Source organism: Leopardus geoffroyi, chromosome D4, assembly GCF_018350155.1.
Source record: "Leopardus geoffroyi isolate Oge1 chromosome D4, O.geoffroyi_Oge1_pat1.0, whole genome shotgun sequence".
Classification (NCBI taxonomy): Eukaryota; Metazoa; Chordata; class Mammalia; order Carnivora; family Felidae; genus Leopardus; species Leopardus geoffroyi.
The window spans coordinates 76,153,390-76,171,707 of record NC_059342.1 but is presented as its reverse complement, the minus strand read 5'-3'; the positions used below and the strand labels follow the sequence as shown (position 1 = coordinate 76,171,707).

Sequence of the window (18,318 nt, the reverse complement as noted above, 5' to 3'; positions counted from 1 at the left end):
TTCTGCCTCTAAAATCAAGGATGATTCTAGGCACATCCCGGCAGGCCTGCTCTGTTGGGATGTTTAGCTCCCAATCCAGAAGGGCCCCTGCTGTGGTCACTCAGAATGACAAGCGCTCCATGGAGGGGGGGGGGGGGTGCGGCGGGTAGCAGGATGCTGAGGACAGGGGACACTACAGGGAGGGACAGGGACACGTGCAAACCTCAGACATGAAGCAGCTTCTGTGGACTGGGCTTTCCCCACTCCTCAGAGCCCTTAGCAATGCCAGGACAGCTATGAAAATATTTGCTTCTCACTTAGGGAAATTTCTCAGGCATCCGGATAAGTCCAGAGGGGTTTTCTTTCTCCTTCCTATTAATATGTCCCCCCTTTGCCTCTAAAACTAACTAAATAAATAAACATAAAAACAAAACAAAAACTCTCCCTGCCCCCTTGGCTTCTGCTTGACCTTGCAATGACCCCTTGCCTGCTGGCTTCATACAGGTCTTTGAAATGAGCTCCCTGCAGAACGGTGCAGGCAGGGGTTTGAAGCCCGACCTTCTAGGCCAGCCTAGAATTCCAAACACCTGGTGAGGCTGCCCAGAGGTAAACTGGAAATGTGGGAGGGGATAAGAGGACATTCCCAGTGCCAGCTCCTGTGTGGGGCACAGTCTCATTTAACATCTCGTGATTTCACTGTCATGATAAAGTAGCACCGTGGTCCCTACTGTGCCTAAGAGGAAAGTAAGATGCCAGATGAGGTGCTCGGAGGTCAAGAAAAGCGTTCATCTTCCTGCGCTGTGTGAGCGGAGGGACGGGAGTCAAGCCTAGGCTGTCAGCTCCGGAGCTGGGGCTGTGTCCCGTGCACCATGCATGCGTGGGTGTGCAGAGGGGTGTGCATGTGACAACTTGACAGTGCTGGTCCCAGTTCTCCCACAGCTGCTCAGCAGGTAGGACCTGACTCTTCTGCCTTCCCACTCCTGACACGGACCTTGTCTTATTCCTGCTTCTACAGGGAGCACGGCTGGTTGTGCTGGAGACATGGCTGCCATTGTCAGGCACTAAGGGACACCTCCAGCTACAGGGTAAAGAGCCATGGCTACAATTCCAAACACCTGGCTTCTCCACTCTTCCTGGTCGCTGCCATGTGACCCTCTCTGGGTCTCAGGGACTGACACCTGGAGGAATGGCCTTTGTTCAGTCTCCTTCCCAGGGTCTCTTGAGGATCACATGGGGTGCCTAAGGTTAAAGGTGCCTTGTCAAAGGGAGCTGTTGAAGGGAAGACTTTGGCAGTGGCCCCTTATGCCCATATCTGCCAGATCTAGGATTCTCTGGATACACAAAAGCCTCCTGATTTGGAGGGCAACCAGAATGCCAAACAGAGAAGCAAGAAAGAGGAAAGGGGAAGGAAGAACGAGTTCTCAGCTGCCCCCCAGACGACCCCTGGGCAGATGTGGTACCAAGGGCAACATGCCTGAGAACATGCTCACCCAGATCGTGGCTCTGGTCTTTGGTGTCAAACAGCTGGACGCTGATGGTCTCCTGCTTCTGGTCCCCATAGTATGTCCCATCAGTCACCAGGTGGACAATGACAGCAGCAGCAACCATTGGCTGAGAAAAGTATGCCTGAAATGCAGGAGACATGGGAGGGTCCCTCGTGAGCTCAGGCACATGGTAGGGAAGCAGCCGTGGGGCAGGGGTTTCAAGGAGAATCTTCCATTTCAGGGACTGGGACACTCATTGTGGGGCAGAGAACCTCACAGTGAAGAGCACAGGCTCTGAGGTCAGAAACTCTGTTCCATCCGGGTTCTGCTCTTGCTGAGCTGTGTGACCGTGAGTGGTAGCTCTGCCTCTCTGGGCCCTAATTCCCTCACCTCTAAGTGATGTATCAAGTAAATAACTGTATCACAGGATGATTGTGAGGCTCCGATAAGATCATGGGAACAAAGTGGCACAGACTAAAAGCACAAAAGAGGTATATCATTTGTCATTTCTCCATGCTAGCCTCTGAGACAAAGCTAAGACACAGCCCTTGCTTTTCTGCAGACTATGGAGCTCAAAGTAGGTCAGTAGTGTGCAAACCAAAAGTCACCATAATCCCTAGTCAGGAAGATGGCCCCAAAGACAGCAATATAATACAATGTGACAAGTGCCATCCAAATGATGACCAAACATGTACAGGACCAGAAGGGAGAGAACAGTCACTTCTCTCTGTGGGGATCAGCTAAGACTTCAAGGAGGAGAAGACAATCTTAAAAGGCATTGAACAATGAACAGAAGGTTCCAGGCATAGAAAACTTATCCAAAATCTTTGTCAAAACAAGAATGACTAGGGGCACTCCATGAGCAATGAAGGGATTCTATTTCAGGAAGCATCCTACTGCTAAGTGTTTTGTTCCTTGTCCTTATCATTAACACCCTCAGTGAGTAGACAAACCATCTTGAGAAAGGGTCACAGGAGTTGGTGCTTCCTGGGGGAGGGGGGTGGTCACTGCTGGAGATTCTAAGGCTCTTCAAGCTTTGGCTTACCCGGAGCCAGAAAGTGGTCTGAGCCAGCTGGGAGTATGGGTAGCTGATGGTACAAGGGTACCAGGCATGCTGGGAAATGCCTTCACTGAGATCTATCACCTTGGTTCGACACACCTGAAAAAAGATAAAGAAAAAAATGTTTTCAAGGGTCTGAGAGGTTGGATTAAGTTCAATTTGATACGTGTTTCCTATCCATCTATTTTTTTCTTAGCACCACAGGAAGAAACGGGGATGCACAGAAGGGGGTCATCCGTTCCAGGAGCCCACGTCCTAATGTAGAGCAGGGAATCTCAACACTGTGAAGGAAACAGCAGATAACATGTTTGGTGGGAGACGCAACAAGGACATTCTCACGGGGACAAATCCTGCAGGAGTTGACATCTGAGTTGGGTCTTAAAGAATAGACACAGGGGAAGGGTATGGCAGATACAGGGAGCAGGAACAAAGGCTTGGAGGAAAGCAGAAACCCAGAATGCTTAGGCTGTGGTAAGTTGCCTGGTGTTCTTAGAGCTTGAGCAAAATGGCAGAAAAGGCAGGACAAGGGGTTGGATCTCACAGTCTTGAATACCAAGCCGACCAACTTAGAACAAATCTGTAAGTAGTGTTCAGAGCTGTATTAAGGATAAAGAAAAGACTCTGACAGTATGGGCCTATCCTCCAGTGGCCATTCCCCCCACATTCTCAATGACATATGTAACAAATGGTGGTTAAAAAAAAACACAAAGCAAATACAGACAAGTAGGATTCTTCAGACTTAGGAGTTTCTTGTGTATTCCAATATGATTTCATTCATTGGTTCATTCATTGATTCTAGTCATATTTATCGGGAAACTGCTACGTGCCAAGCACTCCAGGACAAGACAGATGCTGAGGGGCTCACAGTTGGCAACATGTGCACATAGCTATCACGTAGGCACACACAACTGTGAAGTAGAAAACAGAAGAGTTCTATGATGCAAAAGGGTAGGGGCAACAGAATTGTTCGTGAGATGGCTCAGGCCTCTTGCAGAAGGCCATCCCACATTTGTGTTTTTCCTCTGACCTCTAATGTGGTTCCTCTCTCAAAACTCCCCTGTGGATTTGGGTCTGTCATTCCATGCATGCAGGGCTCAGAGGACTTATCTGCAAAAAAAGGCTGACCTAGCAGACGCTAAGGCTCTTAGAAGCTATGGAAAAAAAAAAAAAAAAAAGATAGTATCGATCATAGTAAACAATAATACACGTACAACAAAAAAGAGGGGAATAAGAAAAACTATATATAAGGATCAAGGATATCTATCCCAGCAATATCTGTAGTAGCAAAAGACTGGGAATAGTTTATATGTTATCTGTTGGGGAAGTGATGCATCAAACAAGAAATATTCACGTGACATATTTTTATACAGCAAAAGACTACTAAGAGGCCTGAATTAGATTCATACACAGGGATGATACTAGAAATATTCAACAACAGGTCTGGTATGGGTCCTGGCCACTCAAAATGGAAGCCCTACTCCTAAGTTCAAGAGAGCAATGGAGAGATTGCAAGAAGCATAATATTGAGTTAAAATAAAAAGAAAGGAATGGGGGTGGCTGCGTGGCTCGGTCAGTTAAATGACTGACCCTTGGTTTTGGCTCAGGGCATGATCTCACAGTTTGTGGGTTCAAGCCCCATGTGGGGCTCTGCGCTGACAGAGCAGAGCCTGCTTGGGATTCTCTGTCTCCCTCTCTGCCCCTCCCTTTCTCTCTCTCTCTCTCTCAAAATAAATAAACTTTAAAAAAAAAAGGAACGAAGTGTAAATGGACAAGTACAATATGATGCCATTTATAAAAATCACACAAAGCGAGGGACAGCTGGGTGGCTCAGATGGTTAAGCGTCCAACTCTGGGTTTTGGCTCAGATCATGATCTCACAGTTTTCGTGAGTTCGAGCCCCACATGGGCTCTGTGCTGCCAGCGCAGAGCCTGCCTGAGATTCTCTGTCTTTCCCTCTCTTTCTGCCCCCCCCCACCCCACTCACACTCTGTCTCTCTCAAAATAAACTTAAAGAAAAATCACACAAGGCAAAACCATATATTGCCCAGAGATTCCTATAGATGAGTACAGAAGAATTAAACAGGTCGTAGAAAAGTCATACATCAAATTCACTAGTCAAAGTCAAGATAAAATACTTGATGTGTGACTGTCTGCAATTTACAATTGCAATCATCAATGCTTTGGGTTTTTTTTAAATGAGTTTTTGGGTTGGAGGAATTTTATATCTACAGAAAAGTTGCAAAGGTCACACAGAGTCCAAACGTATCCTTCATCCAGTTTCCCTTCCTGCTAACATCTTCATCAATTCATTCCTGAAACCCCAAAGAGAGGAAGATAAGTCACTTAATCAAGTTTGGAGAATCGTGGAGAAGTCACCCGGAGAGTGATGTGCGGTGGCATACTGGCCTCAATTAAGGAGACCCTGGTTTATCTTACATATTTGAATGTTGGATTGAGTCACAGGTTTTCAAGGTGTCACTTGTGGATTCACAGGGTTCCTTGGAGGTGCCAGCCTGGGGGTCAGGATGTGAGATCTGCCCCCTTTCTGCCCCTCTGCTGCTCCACCTGTAGCATCTCCACTCCTCTGTCTTATGTATCAAGCTGCCTTGTAATGTTTCCTTTAAGAAAAGGTCTTTACTGCTTTAAGAACATTGAAGAGTGTTGAAACTCATTTATTGCCAAAGTTTCCCTCCCCCCCCCCCAAGAAGCCAGTAGGTCCTGGGCATACAGTATGGTTTTGCCAAATGTCACAGGAAACATCTTAAGGAGAGGAGAGAGTATGCCAAACATCAACCATCTCATCGGCTTCTGTTATTCAAATCTCTAGAAGCCTAATACCAAGGAGACTATGGGCAAAATGGTCACTTTAACAGGCTGGAAGACATCTTCAAGTTTATTTATGTTTCTCAAAAACAACTGGGACCTAGCTTAGGCAGATCTGCCAGTGGATTGTGTTACATTTTACAACAGTGCGAGACTTTGCATAAACTATCTACGGCATTTGAAATCCAGGCCAGCAATTCGACATGTATCATTTTGGAATTCCTTCCCCTTGTGTTCTGAGCCGCCTGTCCCCAGCAGAGTGTGGTGGGGCACATCTCTGGAGTGCTACAGTTGGGGGCAGCGGGGGGTGGGGGGACTTATCTCTGCATCTAAAACATTCACGGTCAGGGAAGTCTTCAACAGGAACAAAGCCCTCTTATTGCTTAAATACATTTTCCTCTTATCTCATCAGCTCTATCAGCACCAGACAGGGCTTTAGAGGTACACACTGCTGTTATTTTATTCTCCTGTTTTCCTATTTAGTTTGTGTTTGTTTCAAGCTGGCTGCGATCCTGACCAGGGACAGTCAAAGCGGATCAGGGAGGAACAAACAAATCCAGCTGAACCTTTGCCCAAAGCCCCAGTTGATCTTAAAACCATCTATGTTCCTGGGGAGGCAAGGGCAGGGGAGGGAAGGCTGCAGGGGAAAGGTAAAGCAAACAGTCACAAGCCTCCTGCTTTTATAGACCTTGTCAATTCTTTTCACTCGGCCCCCACTTATTCAGACTGTGCAGCACACTGCGCTCCACATCCCCGTGAGACAATAGCCTTGCCCTTGGCCACAAGGGTGGTCACTAGGGATACAAGGGTGATCCCAAGGAGACTGGTTTTATAGGGATGCTCTGTTTTCATCCACCCATTTCTTCGCATCTCCCAACAAAAGCAAGTCTGACTTCATGACGCATTCCTGAGCAATGTAGATTTTACTGAATGTTCATGGGCGAACAAGCAGGAGAATTACATCTCACACTGCATGGGGACTCAAGCTCCCCAAGCTGCCCCAGGAACTGAGTTAGTTCCTCCTCGCTCATCATTTCCAGTGTCCCTGGCTCAGCTCCAGTGACCTTCCCATCTCTCCCAACTGACCCCCCCACCCCGCATCCCACTCTGTACCTCTCATGCCAGTCATTCTTGTCCCTCAAATTATCCAATCTGGCACACATACCACACACAAGGCCTTCTGATGACCCTACCCAGAACTGTCGGGGTGGGGGGGGGTGGGGGTGGTGGTGCCGAACATAGCAACATTTTAGCCTACCGTGCTGGTATCACTCCACCTTGTAGAATACCATGAGGGGACTCTAAAAACAAGGGCAGCCTCTAGGCTTCAGGTTTCCCTAGACGGATGAAGAGGAACCTTTCTGCCTTCCCCACTCCCATGTACGCTGCAGCATTATCCATAATCACCAAGATGTGGAAACAAACAGTAAATGGATAAACAAAACACGATCTATCCATAGAATGGAATATTACTCAGCCTTTAAAAAGGGAAGGAAACCCTACCATTACTGACAGTACAGATGAACCTTGAGAAGATCGTGTTAAGAGAAAGAAGGCAGTCACAAAAGGGCAAATACTGCATGATTCCCCTTCTATGAGGTATCTAAAGTAGTCGAACTCATAGAACCAATGAGTGGAATAGTGGTTGCCAAGGGCTGGGGGAGGGGGAAAAGGTAGTTGCTAATCGGCAGACATCAAGTTTCAGGTATTCCAGATGACTAAGTTCTAGAAATCTGCTGTACCTGTAGTCAACAATACCTTAGTTATTGTACACACAAAAATTTGTTAAGAAGGTAGATCTCTTGTTAACTGTTTTTATCATAATAAAATGAGACACAATAATATTTTGACCGGCCAAAATGCTGATATTCATTGAATGAATGAATGAATGAATGAATGGATGGATAGATGACTACAGTAATAAACAAATGAGCCAGTGAACGTCAGGGGGAGAGAAATTCATTTTAATGGTGCTAGGCAAAGAGCATATGTGGTTGGGCTGACAAGCCCCTTAGTATCCTCTCCCTTAGTATCCTCAGGGTCGGAGAAGGGATTACCTAGCATCTTATTGATTACTTCAGGGACAGAGAACTCACTCTCATTTATAGGCATGCCCAATTTGCCTTTGGACAGCTCTTTACCACAGCCAGGAGGAGATGTCTGGCTACACTTCCCCCTCCTTCTTCCTCTAATGAGCAACGTCTATAAGCTGTCTTATTCAGATTTCTAGAGTTCGAAGGAATTGGAGAATTATCTACTGAGACTATTCTTCCCACAGTGGTCAAGGAAGGAGTAGGTTGTCTTGCACAATATAACATAGTAAGTAAGTGGCAGAATTATTATGAAAATGCAGAGTTTTCTGGCTTCCAGAACTGATGGTTTTTCCTCACCTACATTCCGTACCCTCTCAATCCTACATTTATTTTAAGTTTATTTATTTTAGTAATCTGTCCACCCCAACATGGGGCTCAGACTCGCAAGCCCAAGTCTTTTGCGTAGAACCATCTCTAGTGAGATGTCTCCCTCTGCCCCAAGAATTCATGGCAGAAAGAGCAGGCATGAATGCTGGAGCCCACAACACTCTTTTCCCCAGGAAAAGGCCAGCCTTAGGTCTTTGATGGAAGCTGAGCAGCCACTGTCCCCCAATCTCATCTTAACACCTGAAGGAACTGAGGGGCATGAGACCCCCTTCCCCCTTGGCCTTAAGTGAGACCTCTCATCTTGAACATGATAACTTAGACTCCACATCACCTTCATAGTTGTCTGCACTTACATCAAACAGCACCCATGGGAAATAGGAGACCTGGGTCCGTTCTGGCTGTGTCACTTACTAGCTGGACATCTCTCCCACCCTCAGTTTCCCCAACTGTGAAATGTGGTTGTTGTACTGAATGACCCCTAGATACCCGAGGAGCTTAAGGACACACACAGTAATAACATCCACCAAGGGTCTCATGGCCCCAATATCATTTAATCCACAATACCAGTTATCCTCTGTGAGGTTGGAAAAATTGTCCCATTTCTCTGATGAGGAAATGAGGCACAGAAGCTGTATATAAGTCCTTCAAGATCATATCTAGTTGTGTAGGACCGCCAGAAGTCAGACTCTCATCCCTCAGGTTCGGTGTCCTGTGTCCTCAATCACAAAGCACCACACCTGGTGCTTGTCTTGGTCAAAACCTCCCCTTCCTCTGATAGAGAAGGCACCCGTTACCACTCTCTTTGCCTCCAGCTGCTCCACATGCTCTCCCTTATCCACGGTCCCCATAGTTAACTTGCCGAAGGGAAGAACTAATCCTCTTGCCCTGCTGATCATCACCCCCATGGCTGCCCGTGGACCACAGGATGCGGAGCTCCCTCGACAGAGCTGGCAAAGGCCATGGGGAGCAGGTTTCAGCCATGTCACCGCCTTCACTGCCAGCTGCTCTCTTTCTCCCCTCCCCACACAGCAGGTGGGCCACCACCCACATGCTCAGTGGTGCTCCCTTCTCCCTGAGTGACTCTTTCTCTCCCATGCCCTGGACTCTGCCGCCATGATGCTTGTGCCCAGACTTCTCCCTGCACCCCCACCCCCCTCCACGGCACTAGCTGCCCATTTTGTGAAATACTACACACACTTCAAAGCCAGTCTCAAATGTCACCCCTCCTCTGAAAGCCTTTGCTCACCCCCCAGGCAGAATTAATTGCTCTCTCTTGTGTCCATATAGTTCTTTATATATACCTCGGTTACAGAGCTTGTCAGGTTGGATTATAGTTATTTGGAGCCCAGTCTTCTCCTTTTAAACTCGGAAGACTTCCAAGGTGAGAACCATGCTTTATTCATGCTCACAGAAATCTTAGCAGATCACCCAGCACCAGGGCACAGTAATGCCTCAGGAACAGCAGCAGCAGCAGCAGCGGGAACAGCTACTGAGTGCCTGTCCTAGGCTGGGTGTTTTGTTAAGGATTCTGTGTGTACTAAAGTGTGCAGGCCTCATGACAACTCTGAGAGGTAGGTACTATGATTACACACATTTTATAAATGAGGAATCGAGGCTCTGTACTTTGCCTGAGGTCACACCCTTGTGAATGCAACCAGGATTCAATTCTAAGGCACAAAGTTGGCCCACACTCTTCATGGGAGATGCTAACTTGTAAAGGGCACACCTGCCCATCTCTCAGGGTTGTCGTGGAGGATGGACTTGGGATTTCTCCTGAATAGAAGTTGCTTCAGCAGCCCAAAACTGCCCTGAGGCAGGCGATGAGGGTCACAAGAGCCCTGGGTTGCCAGGCCAGAGTCTTGCCTACTCGAGGTGACCCAGTTCTTTACTTCCTCTGATACCCATCCTTCCCACGTGCAGAAGGACAGGGTAAGATGAATCCGAAAAAGGCTTTTCAGTTCTGACATTCTGCCAGCTTTTCACTCCCAGCCTCTTCCCAGTGAATGTTGCTGGAATGAGTGTTGTCTCTGTAATGAAGTGGGCTTGTTCTGTCGGCCCCTGAGCCAACTCCTAGACCCCGTGTCTCTGGTACTCTGAGGTAGAAGGCTAATTTCACAGCCACATTTCTAAGACGACCAGAGGGGTAACATAAACATTTATTGCAGCCATTCCAGCAATGTGTTTTCTGTTTTCTTTTTCTTTTCTTTTCATGCATGCTACAAAAGAGCTGGTTATTCCCCCCTGCCCCCCACCAAGCTTTGAGATCGTTGGATGTTTGTACTGGGGGTGTCCTCAGAGATCTGAGTCCAGCCGTCACATCTGACAGAGGGATGGGGAACAGAGCCCAGTGGAGAGGCGAGACACTGGCTGTAAGCTCCTCTGGGATGGGCCAGCATGTGTGGTGGTGACTGGGGTTGCCTGGCCTGACAGACACAGAGCCTCTGTGGCCCCGGGACTTGGCGGCTCTTGTCCACTCCATGCACTACCAGCCAGTCCATCCAGCACCCGCCTCCAAACCCCTCCTTTGCCGAAGACTGCTTTCAATTAGAGGAGTTAACGATGTCTTGCTTTCAAAGGGTTTTTTAAATCCAGTTTATCTTCCACCCACACACGTCGTACACAAAGGCAGGGAGACAGAGGGAGAACAGGGGGAGCAGGAGTTCTGGTATTTTCCCACACAGGGGAGATGCCATGAGGTTTCTATTGAATTTCGCTTTTACAGATTTACATGCCCTTTTGTCAATCACAGGAGGGAGGAAGTGCTCTTCAAATCTCTGGCCCGTCCTCTCCAATTTCCTCTTTCAACCCAAAGGGACCTGGGAATGGGTCTCATAGAAAAAGAGAGGAAAAGAAATAGGGAGGGGGAGCATGGGGTGCATGCTGACACTAACAATACACATAAATGCACAAGTGCATGCACGCACGCGCGCACACACACACACACACACACACACACACACACCAGGCACTGTTTCCAAATATTTCTACTTAGGCCACATTTTAACCTCAGGCTTGCAGATCCAATGCCAAGTTATTTCCCCAAGAACTGCAAGGCTGTAAGAGGGGCTGGGTTCCTTGATATGAAAATTGTAGGAGAGCAAGCCGGTGGGGAGGCCACAAGTCGGGCCATGGGACCACGACACCAAGTGGGCCAGGTGCAATAAAGCCATCTCTGTAAAGCTGGCATAGCTCTCCCGTACAGCCCATGCTGCTCCCTCCTCAGGGTCCCCGTTGAGGAGGGACAGGGCACCGACTCTTACAGTCTACAGTACGGGAGCTGCCTAGGCATCATCTCGCCTGGCCTGCATCATAACTGTGAGGAATAAGCATTTTTCTCCCCATTTTAGAGATAAGGACTCCAAGGTTTGGAAGGCATTGGGCACTTCCCCACAGCTTAGGAGTCAAAGCCGAGTGGTCTTACTCAAGGTTCACATCCTTCTTACCCCACGGGTGGAGACTTCTCCAATAGCTTCTGGTCATACCTTTCATGGTTTCTTGTCTGTCCACCTATCTCCATTCTTGAGTCCGGAGGACAGCGTTCATGCCTGATTTAGCTGTCCTCTCCACTGGTGTCTAATGCAGGGCACTGAGCACAGCTCAGTGAATACCTCCTATACTGAATCTCAGTTCTTGGCTTTTCCAAGGCTATACACGTGGTTCAGGGGTGATGTATTTGATCCAGAAGCCCCCCCGTGTGTGGAGATGGTAATAACCATGTGGTGCAGGGAAGGTCCTAGGAGGCCTAAGGTTCATTTGTGGGCACCGAAAGGTCAGACCTGTCCACCACCCAGGCTCACAGGCAGTCGATGTGTAACAAATATGCTGATAACAATAATAAATGGTATTGGAGGCACATTCTCTCATGTACAGCAGAGCTTGTTTGATTCTGTGGTTTTATTTAATCCTTAAAACCACCCTATGAGAAAGGAATGAGTATTACCCCTACTTCCCAGATGAGAAACAGGCTGACGGCTAACAATGAGTGCCATGGCCCTTGACACTGCTAGACCAGTTGAGGCAAACGTGTGGCATCAGTGCTGCTGCTCCCCAACCACTTGCTCTGGACAGACACCGTTAATTGAATGGTGCCTGCGCTTACCCCGAATGTAGACCACAGAAAGCACCTTCACCAAAAACACTATGGCAAGCCGCTCACAACTGGTTGGGATTGGCCCGGGAGGCGAACCTGTTTGCAATCTTTGAACTTGGTTGTTAGCTCACTGAGGGCAAGAATGGGCACTTGCTTACTACATCTCCAGCATGAAGAGCAGTGAAAGGCCTAAGCTAAGCACTAAGCAAAGACCAGTTGCCTCAAAAAATCAACTGCCAACCGTAACGATGTTATTGATCCTTCACTACATACAAGTATATCCCCTGCTTTTCCAAAAGTCCACTGCACCACTTTGCTTTCACGGAAGGCCTGAATTAGTTCCTGTTTTCGCCACCTAAAAGAAACCCGAAGAGGATTTTTGTTTGTACAAAAAAAAAAAAAAAAGGTGGAAAGCAAAAACAGCATTCGTGTTGGTTTTGCAGCGAGTCTTACAGAGGCAGTGCAGACCCCAAGTGGCGAGAGCCACCCCACCCATTACACTGGGCATCTCAGCCTCAGCCACCAGAGCTCTGACCTGTACTGCTGAGCATCTGCGCTTTATCTCCATGTATTTTGTGCATCCATTAGCAAGATGTGTCCTAAGGTATCAGGAAAGCCTAAGAGAGATTATTTTGGGGGTCTGGGAACACTCCAACTTTTTTTTCGTATAAATGAATGGCAATTACTTCTCTGCCTTATGCCATTTTGGCTTACGGAAGGCGTCACGCGAGCACCCTGCTTTCGGGTAGTGGAGAAAACCTGTATCAGGCATTCTAACAGGTGTTTCACATGCCTTATCAGAATTAATGCATATATGGACACTGAAAAGCCAAACGTCCAGATTGGAGGTTCAGGGCCACTTCCACTGGCTGCACAGCACAGTAGTTCCCCACCCGCATCCCCCCTGGATTCTTCTCACTTCTACATCCATCCTGACCTCCTCCCTATGCCCCTTATTCCAAACTGACTCCCCCCACTGTCCTGAACAGACAACTTTATGGGCAACTAAGGGTTAGCACACACAAACACGCACACGCATGCATACACACACACACACACACACACACACACACACACACACACACACCTTCAATCCCCTCCTCTGGACCTCCTTTTTATACATTTAATACACTGAAAAAAAAAAAGAGACAGAAACAGAGACAGACAGACAGGCAGGCAGAGAGAGAGAAAGAGAGAAAGGAAGAAAGCCAGGCTTTCCTTTACCAACCATTAGAAACAATTATCACTTTCCCCAGGCCCCAGAGCAGCTTCCCTCTTTGATGCCTGCCTTAAAGAGATAGAGGGGAGGGAGGGAGTGAACTGCCTTTCTTTCAATTTCGAGATTTATTATTTGGCATGGACAGATAATCAAGCAAAGAAGCATTTCCTGCGTACAAGGCGGGTGTGCAGAGTGGAGAGATGCCTCCTTCCTCCCACCCAGAGCTCTGGAAATAGCAGCAGACCTCGGGGCCTCCACCCAGGAGACACTTCCAGATAAGATAATTTGGTGTTTGATGCCCTCCAGCCTTGGGGCTCAGTTCTGGGGTGATTAGCACCTCAGTGCCCCAGAGGTCTATTCCTAACACATTAGGTATTTCACCCTCCTCAGGGATCTAATATCCTCTGGCCTGCACCTCCCCCAAGTGTCTAGAATCCTGGGGTTTAGGGTACAAATTCTGGGCCTGATCAAAATGACCATGGAGAAGAAGCCAGGCTTACGAGGGGGAACAGAGCAAAGAAACTCATGGAAGGCATCCCTGTTCTGGAGCACCTGAACACTTTTACAGGTGGGGAAACTTACCTTTGTTACAGTAGAAATGGTTCACGGTCAATTCTATGGCTCTTGGGGACAGAAATTGGATGTCCCAACCTTCTTCTAAGGGAAAAGTTTACTCAAGAGACCTGAGAAAGAGCATCCAGAAGAGGTGGCAAGGCCAAGTTTAAACCAGCACCTGTGCTTCGAGGGCATCTCCTCACATGCTTGGGAGGCCGGTGTCACCACCCCCACTTACTCTACAGATACAGAGCCTGCCGAAGCCACACCTGTCGCGGCTGGTGAGCTCCGGGTCTGGCGCCTGCCTGCCCATGTTACTCCAAGTCTCTGTCCTATGATATAAGTGAGGACACTGAGGGCCACAGTGTGTGAACGGTGATCCCGAGGCGGTGATGACGATGCCCCAGCTGCTTCCACCTCCGTTAGCTCCAGTCTGTGTCACAGTGGAAGGGAGATTCACACGTACCCATTTTCAGATGGGTAAACTAAGGCCAAGGGTGAGGGAGAAAATATCAGCACAGCAGTGGCGGCTCTGAAAAAAAAACGGCACTGGTCACCAGTTCCTATAGTATGAAGTGTGCCTTCTCATAGTGCAACCCCAAGGGGTCAATGGCATCTCCCCACCTGACATACAGGAGGGCCAGGCGTGGGGCTGTGCCCAACCCAGACGCCCGTTTTGAGGAGGCACCGGGCAGGGGCTCGGGCTTCTCCAGCTAGTAAATCCTCTAACAAGGGAGAGTGATTAGTGTCGGATGTGGCGGTCGGCTTTTGTGCTGCTGACAGCACCTCCCTTTAAAGCCCTGGCTGGGCTCATTTCACACGGGGCCCTCCATAGGCCTGCTCCCGGCTCCGTAATTATGCCATTCACCAGTCACCCGGGCCCGCCTCTGAACTCCTGACCCAGCAGTGAAAGACTTGGGATCTCATTACTAATCTCTTAAGCCACCTAGTCTTCCAAAATACATCCATTTAACTTGGAGGCCAAGGCTTTGGGGGTGGGAGCCGGGGAGAGAGAAAGCCCAGCACAGGGACTTCTCATGACATGGCCACGTCCCCTTTCTGAGGCCTGTGGCCCAAGCCCCAGGGCAGCTGGCCTGGCTGTCCGGCTCAGTGCAGGGCAGGCCTTTCTGAGGGTCAGTGGCTGGGCTTAAGGACCAAGAGGCCTTTGGAGGGGAAGGGCATCTGGGCCCACCTGTTTGTAATTTCAGGGGTGTGGGTAGGGGATGAAGCCTATGTTTGTTTTAATTATTATTATTGTTGTCGAGAAGGGAGGGAAAAAAATGAGCAGAAACTGCTAACATCTGGAGGCTGCTGTCCAGCTTACGTAATCTCCCGTCGCAGAGGAGGAACACGGGATCCCCAGCCAGATGGTCCGTGGGTGACTTCATGGCACATGGGCCTCCTCCAACAGTAAGATGCTGACAGGGTTGGGAGAGTGGGTTGTGGGACCTTCTTGAGATTCTTAAGGGGTGAGAGGTAGGAGTTTGGGGGCTCCCAGAGATCTCAGTTTTCTTTGGGTAGACTCAAGATTTTTTTCCAGCCAAACGTACAATTTTTTTTGTTATGTCTCTCATTCATTCATTCATTCATTCATTCATTCATTCATTCATTTACATAGCACTTACATATGTGCAGTTTCCTTATTCCCCATGGTCTACTTGGTGAAAATGGATCCCAGAGGAAAAAGCAATAAAGGTAAGATCCTTCTTGCAAACACTTCCAGACCCATGCGGGAGGGTCAAGGTAAACGATTCTATAGGAAAATACTCAGAGAACAGCGTGGTTGGTTCTGTGTTTGAGGTATGCACAGGTTGAGGGAGAGGCATGGAAGAAAAAGTTGCCTCGGCAATCTGTGCCTGAGCACCAGGTCTGAAAAGCAAAATTTTAACGTCATGTGGGCTCTGGAGAGCAGAGGCTGGAGAAGAAGAGGCGACAGAAGGGGAAAAATGGGGCCACGGCTAAGCCATGACAAACCCAGTTTCCCAGATGATGACACAGCAGGGGCATGAAGGACAAAGTTAGAGATATGGATCCTGCTGCAAACACAGTTCTGAGCATACTGCTTTAAAAAAAAAAAACAAACACATTGCTATCCTTTGGCGTTTTCAAATCTCTCTTTTTTAAGAGCATTTGTACCTAAAGGAATTCATACAACGTCATGAATTCTAGATAAGGATACATAAAAGTGGCATAGACTGTGGATCAGATCAAGAGGGAACCGTTAGCTTCAACCCAAGTGCTAGATCGGAACGCAGAGATACTGCCAGCATAAGGTGAAAATCCCGAGGCACTGCTAACTCCAGATATGAATCCTGAAGCATCCCCATCTTTATTTCAGAACCCAGAGGTACTGCCCATTCTAGAGAATTCCACTGAGCACTGAAACACTCCCAGTTCTAGCCCAGAATACTGAGATACGGGGCCTCTAGAACAGGGCCAGGGAATGCCGTCTGCTCTAAATCCAGCATCCCAAAACCACCTGTGGAGAATCACACACCAAAGATGGAGAACACAAATCTGGTTAGCTTCCACCTTAAAATGCCCTCTCTACTGGGTCTAGAGTGGAATTAGAAAACACAGCCAACTCTCGAGCAGAGTCCTAAAACACGGAAGTCTCCACCATTCAGCTGAGAGCCACTCAAACCAAAGCAGTGTGTCACAGGCATCTCGTAGACCTTTTCTTAGCCCTTCCCTGGGAGCCCTGAGATGTTCATGGGTTAACCAGGAAAGCGCTGACCACATCCAAGCTCAGTGCCTGGTCACCGAAACCCCTGGTTAGGAATAGTTGAACAGTGGTTAATGGCAGTCTTGACCACACTGGCCTATTCAAGAAAGGTCAGAGGAGTGATTTTTCACTTAAAAACATCTGTGTACTGAAAGAACAAGCCTTTCTCAAGTTCATAAAAGTAGGAGTTTCCAGGTTCTTTTCTGTTTTTCCTCTGCACTCCCCGTCCATTCCTCCTCTTCTCCAGCTTTCCTAATTAAGATCTGTATGTTCCAAGTTATGTCCATGATGAAGCCCGAGTCACATGACCTGCAGAGAACCCCACTTGATGCCAAGATGGCCCCACAGAGTGCACCGTCCATGGGTACTCACTGTAGCCCTCAGGGTTCCCTGATCCCTTCCTGAAACCTTGGTGAGCAGGGGCCAGAAACCACAGAATGATTGGCTCCCTTCTCTTTGCTTTTGAAGAGTAGGCAGTGTGCTTGCCCGGGCTGCCTTGAGCTTGATTTCTCCTAGAAAGGGGCCCCGAAGGATGCAGGGCACTGACTTATGCTAGGAACAAGAGGCCAGGGATTGTCATGCTTTTAGCAGTGTCCTGCTGACCCTCGAGCAAACACATGGGCTCTCATTCTTAAGGACAAAGGCGACATTGCTCTCTGATCCTACCTCTCCAGATATCAGAGGTAGCGCTGGTGATTGTGACATACAAACTGGGGACTTGGCCCGCCAAGTGCCCAATGGACACTGCTGACTTACGTGTTCACCGCCCCATGAGCACATTCCTCTGAGGGACGGAGACTGTCCAGAGTGATGCTTTCCCCCAGTGGCGCCCTTGGCCAAGGCAGCACACATCTGCACAGAAGCAGGGTGTTGAAGCAGCTGTTCTGAGATGTGCTCCCTGGCCAACAACAGCAGCAGGATCTGGAACCCACAGTGTGAACTCTCTGACCATGCCTACACCTGCCACTTCCCTGCACCTTCCACTGAGCGGCGGAAGTCACACACATCTTAATGTCAAGAGAATGTGGGCTGGAATCTCAGCTTCTGCCATTTCCTGACAGCATGAGCTTGAACCCTTTGGGGAGGGCTAAACTTCTCTGCTGCAAAATGAGATGCTGCTTCCTACTCAGGAGGGCTGTGACCAGGCTGAGAAATACTCTTACACACGCAAGTGTTCAGACACTGCCCTACATGCTAGGAACAGAATTAACATTTCTCTACCTCATCCCCACCTACCTCTTTCTTCTTGGCTGTAGAGGAAGACAGGCTTGGGTTCCAATTCTAGTTTTCCCTGCCCCATCCCTGGGCCAGCTGCAGAACCTCGGATAAGTTACTCTGGGAGTCTCAATTTACTCCCCTGTAAACCAGTGAGTTAGGGGCCGCCTCACGGGGGCAGGGTGGGGCAGGTGTAAATGTGCTAGAACAGCGAGGGACTCTGGGTAGAGCCCCTGGAGAAAACACCCTGCTAGCCTGCTATCCATACGGTTCCTGTCACTGTGGTCAACTACTGTCATTGCCATCATGTTACCCCTTTACTGTCATTTATTATTGTTTAAGCACTGCTTTTCCTCCCTCCCTTAATCTTCCCCACCTCCTCTCTCCCTCTCCCGCCTCTCTCCACCTGTCCTTCCTCCCACCCTTCTAGCTCTTCCTCTTTCATACTCTCCTTGGCTGGGCCTCTCACTGGGAGACCTCTAGAAGATAGAAGACAGCGCCTTATGTCTCCATCAACCACTGTAGGAATCTAGTCACAGGGACCTCACTGAGACCCTAATCTCTCCCAGAATAGTAAGGGGCAAAAGGGCCTTTACTGTGGCCCAGCTTCCAGAAGCTGTTTTCTACTTTCTGCACAAAGCTGGTAACAAAACAAAGTACAGGTTTAGTCATTAATATTTACCACATGCCTACTATGTGCCAGGCCTTCCTTTTCATCTTGGAAACAACAACGTAAACCCCTGTGCTT

General features: G+C 48.5%; 1 protein-coding gene across 1 annotated transcript in view; it reads right to left on the bottom strand.

The window, feature by feature from the left end:
- PAPPA (pappalysin 1) overlaps positions 1 to 18,318 on the bottom strand; it is a 244,964-nt gene that overhangs the window by 71,692 nt on the left and 154,954 nt on the right. Inside the window, exons 11-12 of the mRNA XM_045469597.1 lie at positions 2,509 to 2,622; positions 1,470 to 1,605 (exon numbers count right to left, since the gene is read on the bottom strand). Coding sequence (XP_045325553.1) covers positions 1,470 to 1,605; positions 2,509 to 2,622 — 250 coding nt within the window. The remainder of the gene's footprint in view (positions 1 to 1,469; positions 1,606 to 2,508; positions 2,623 to 18,318) is intronic.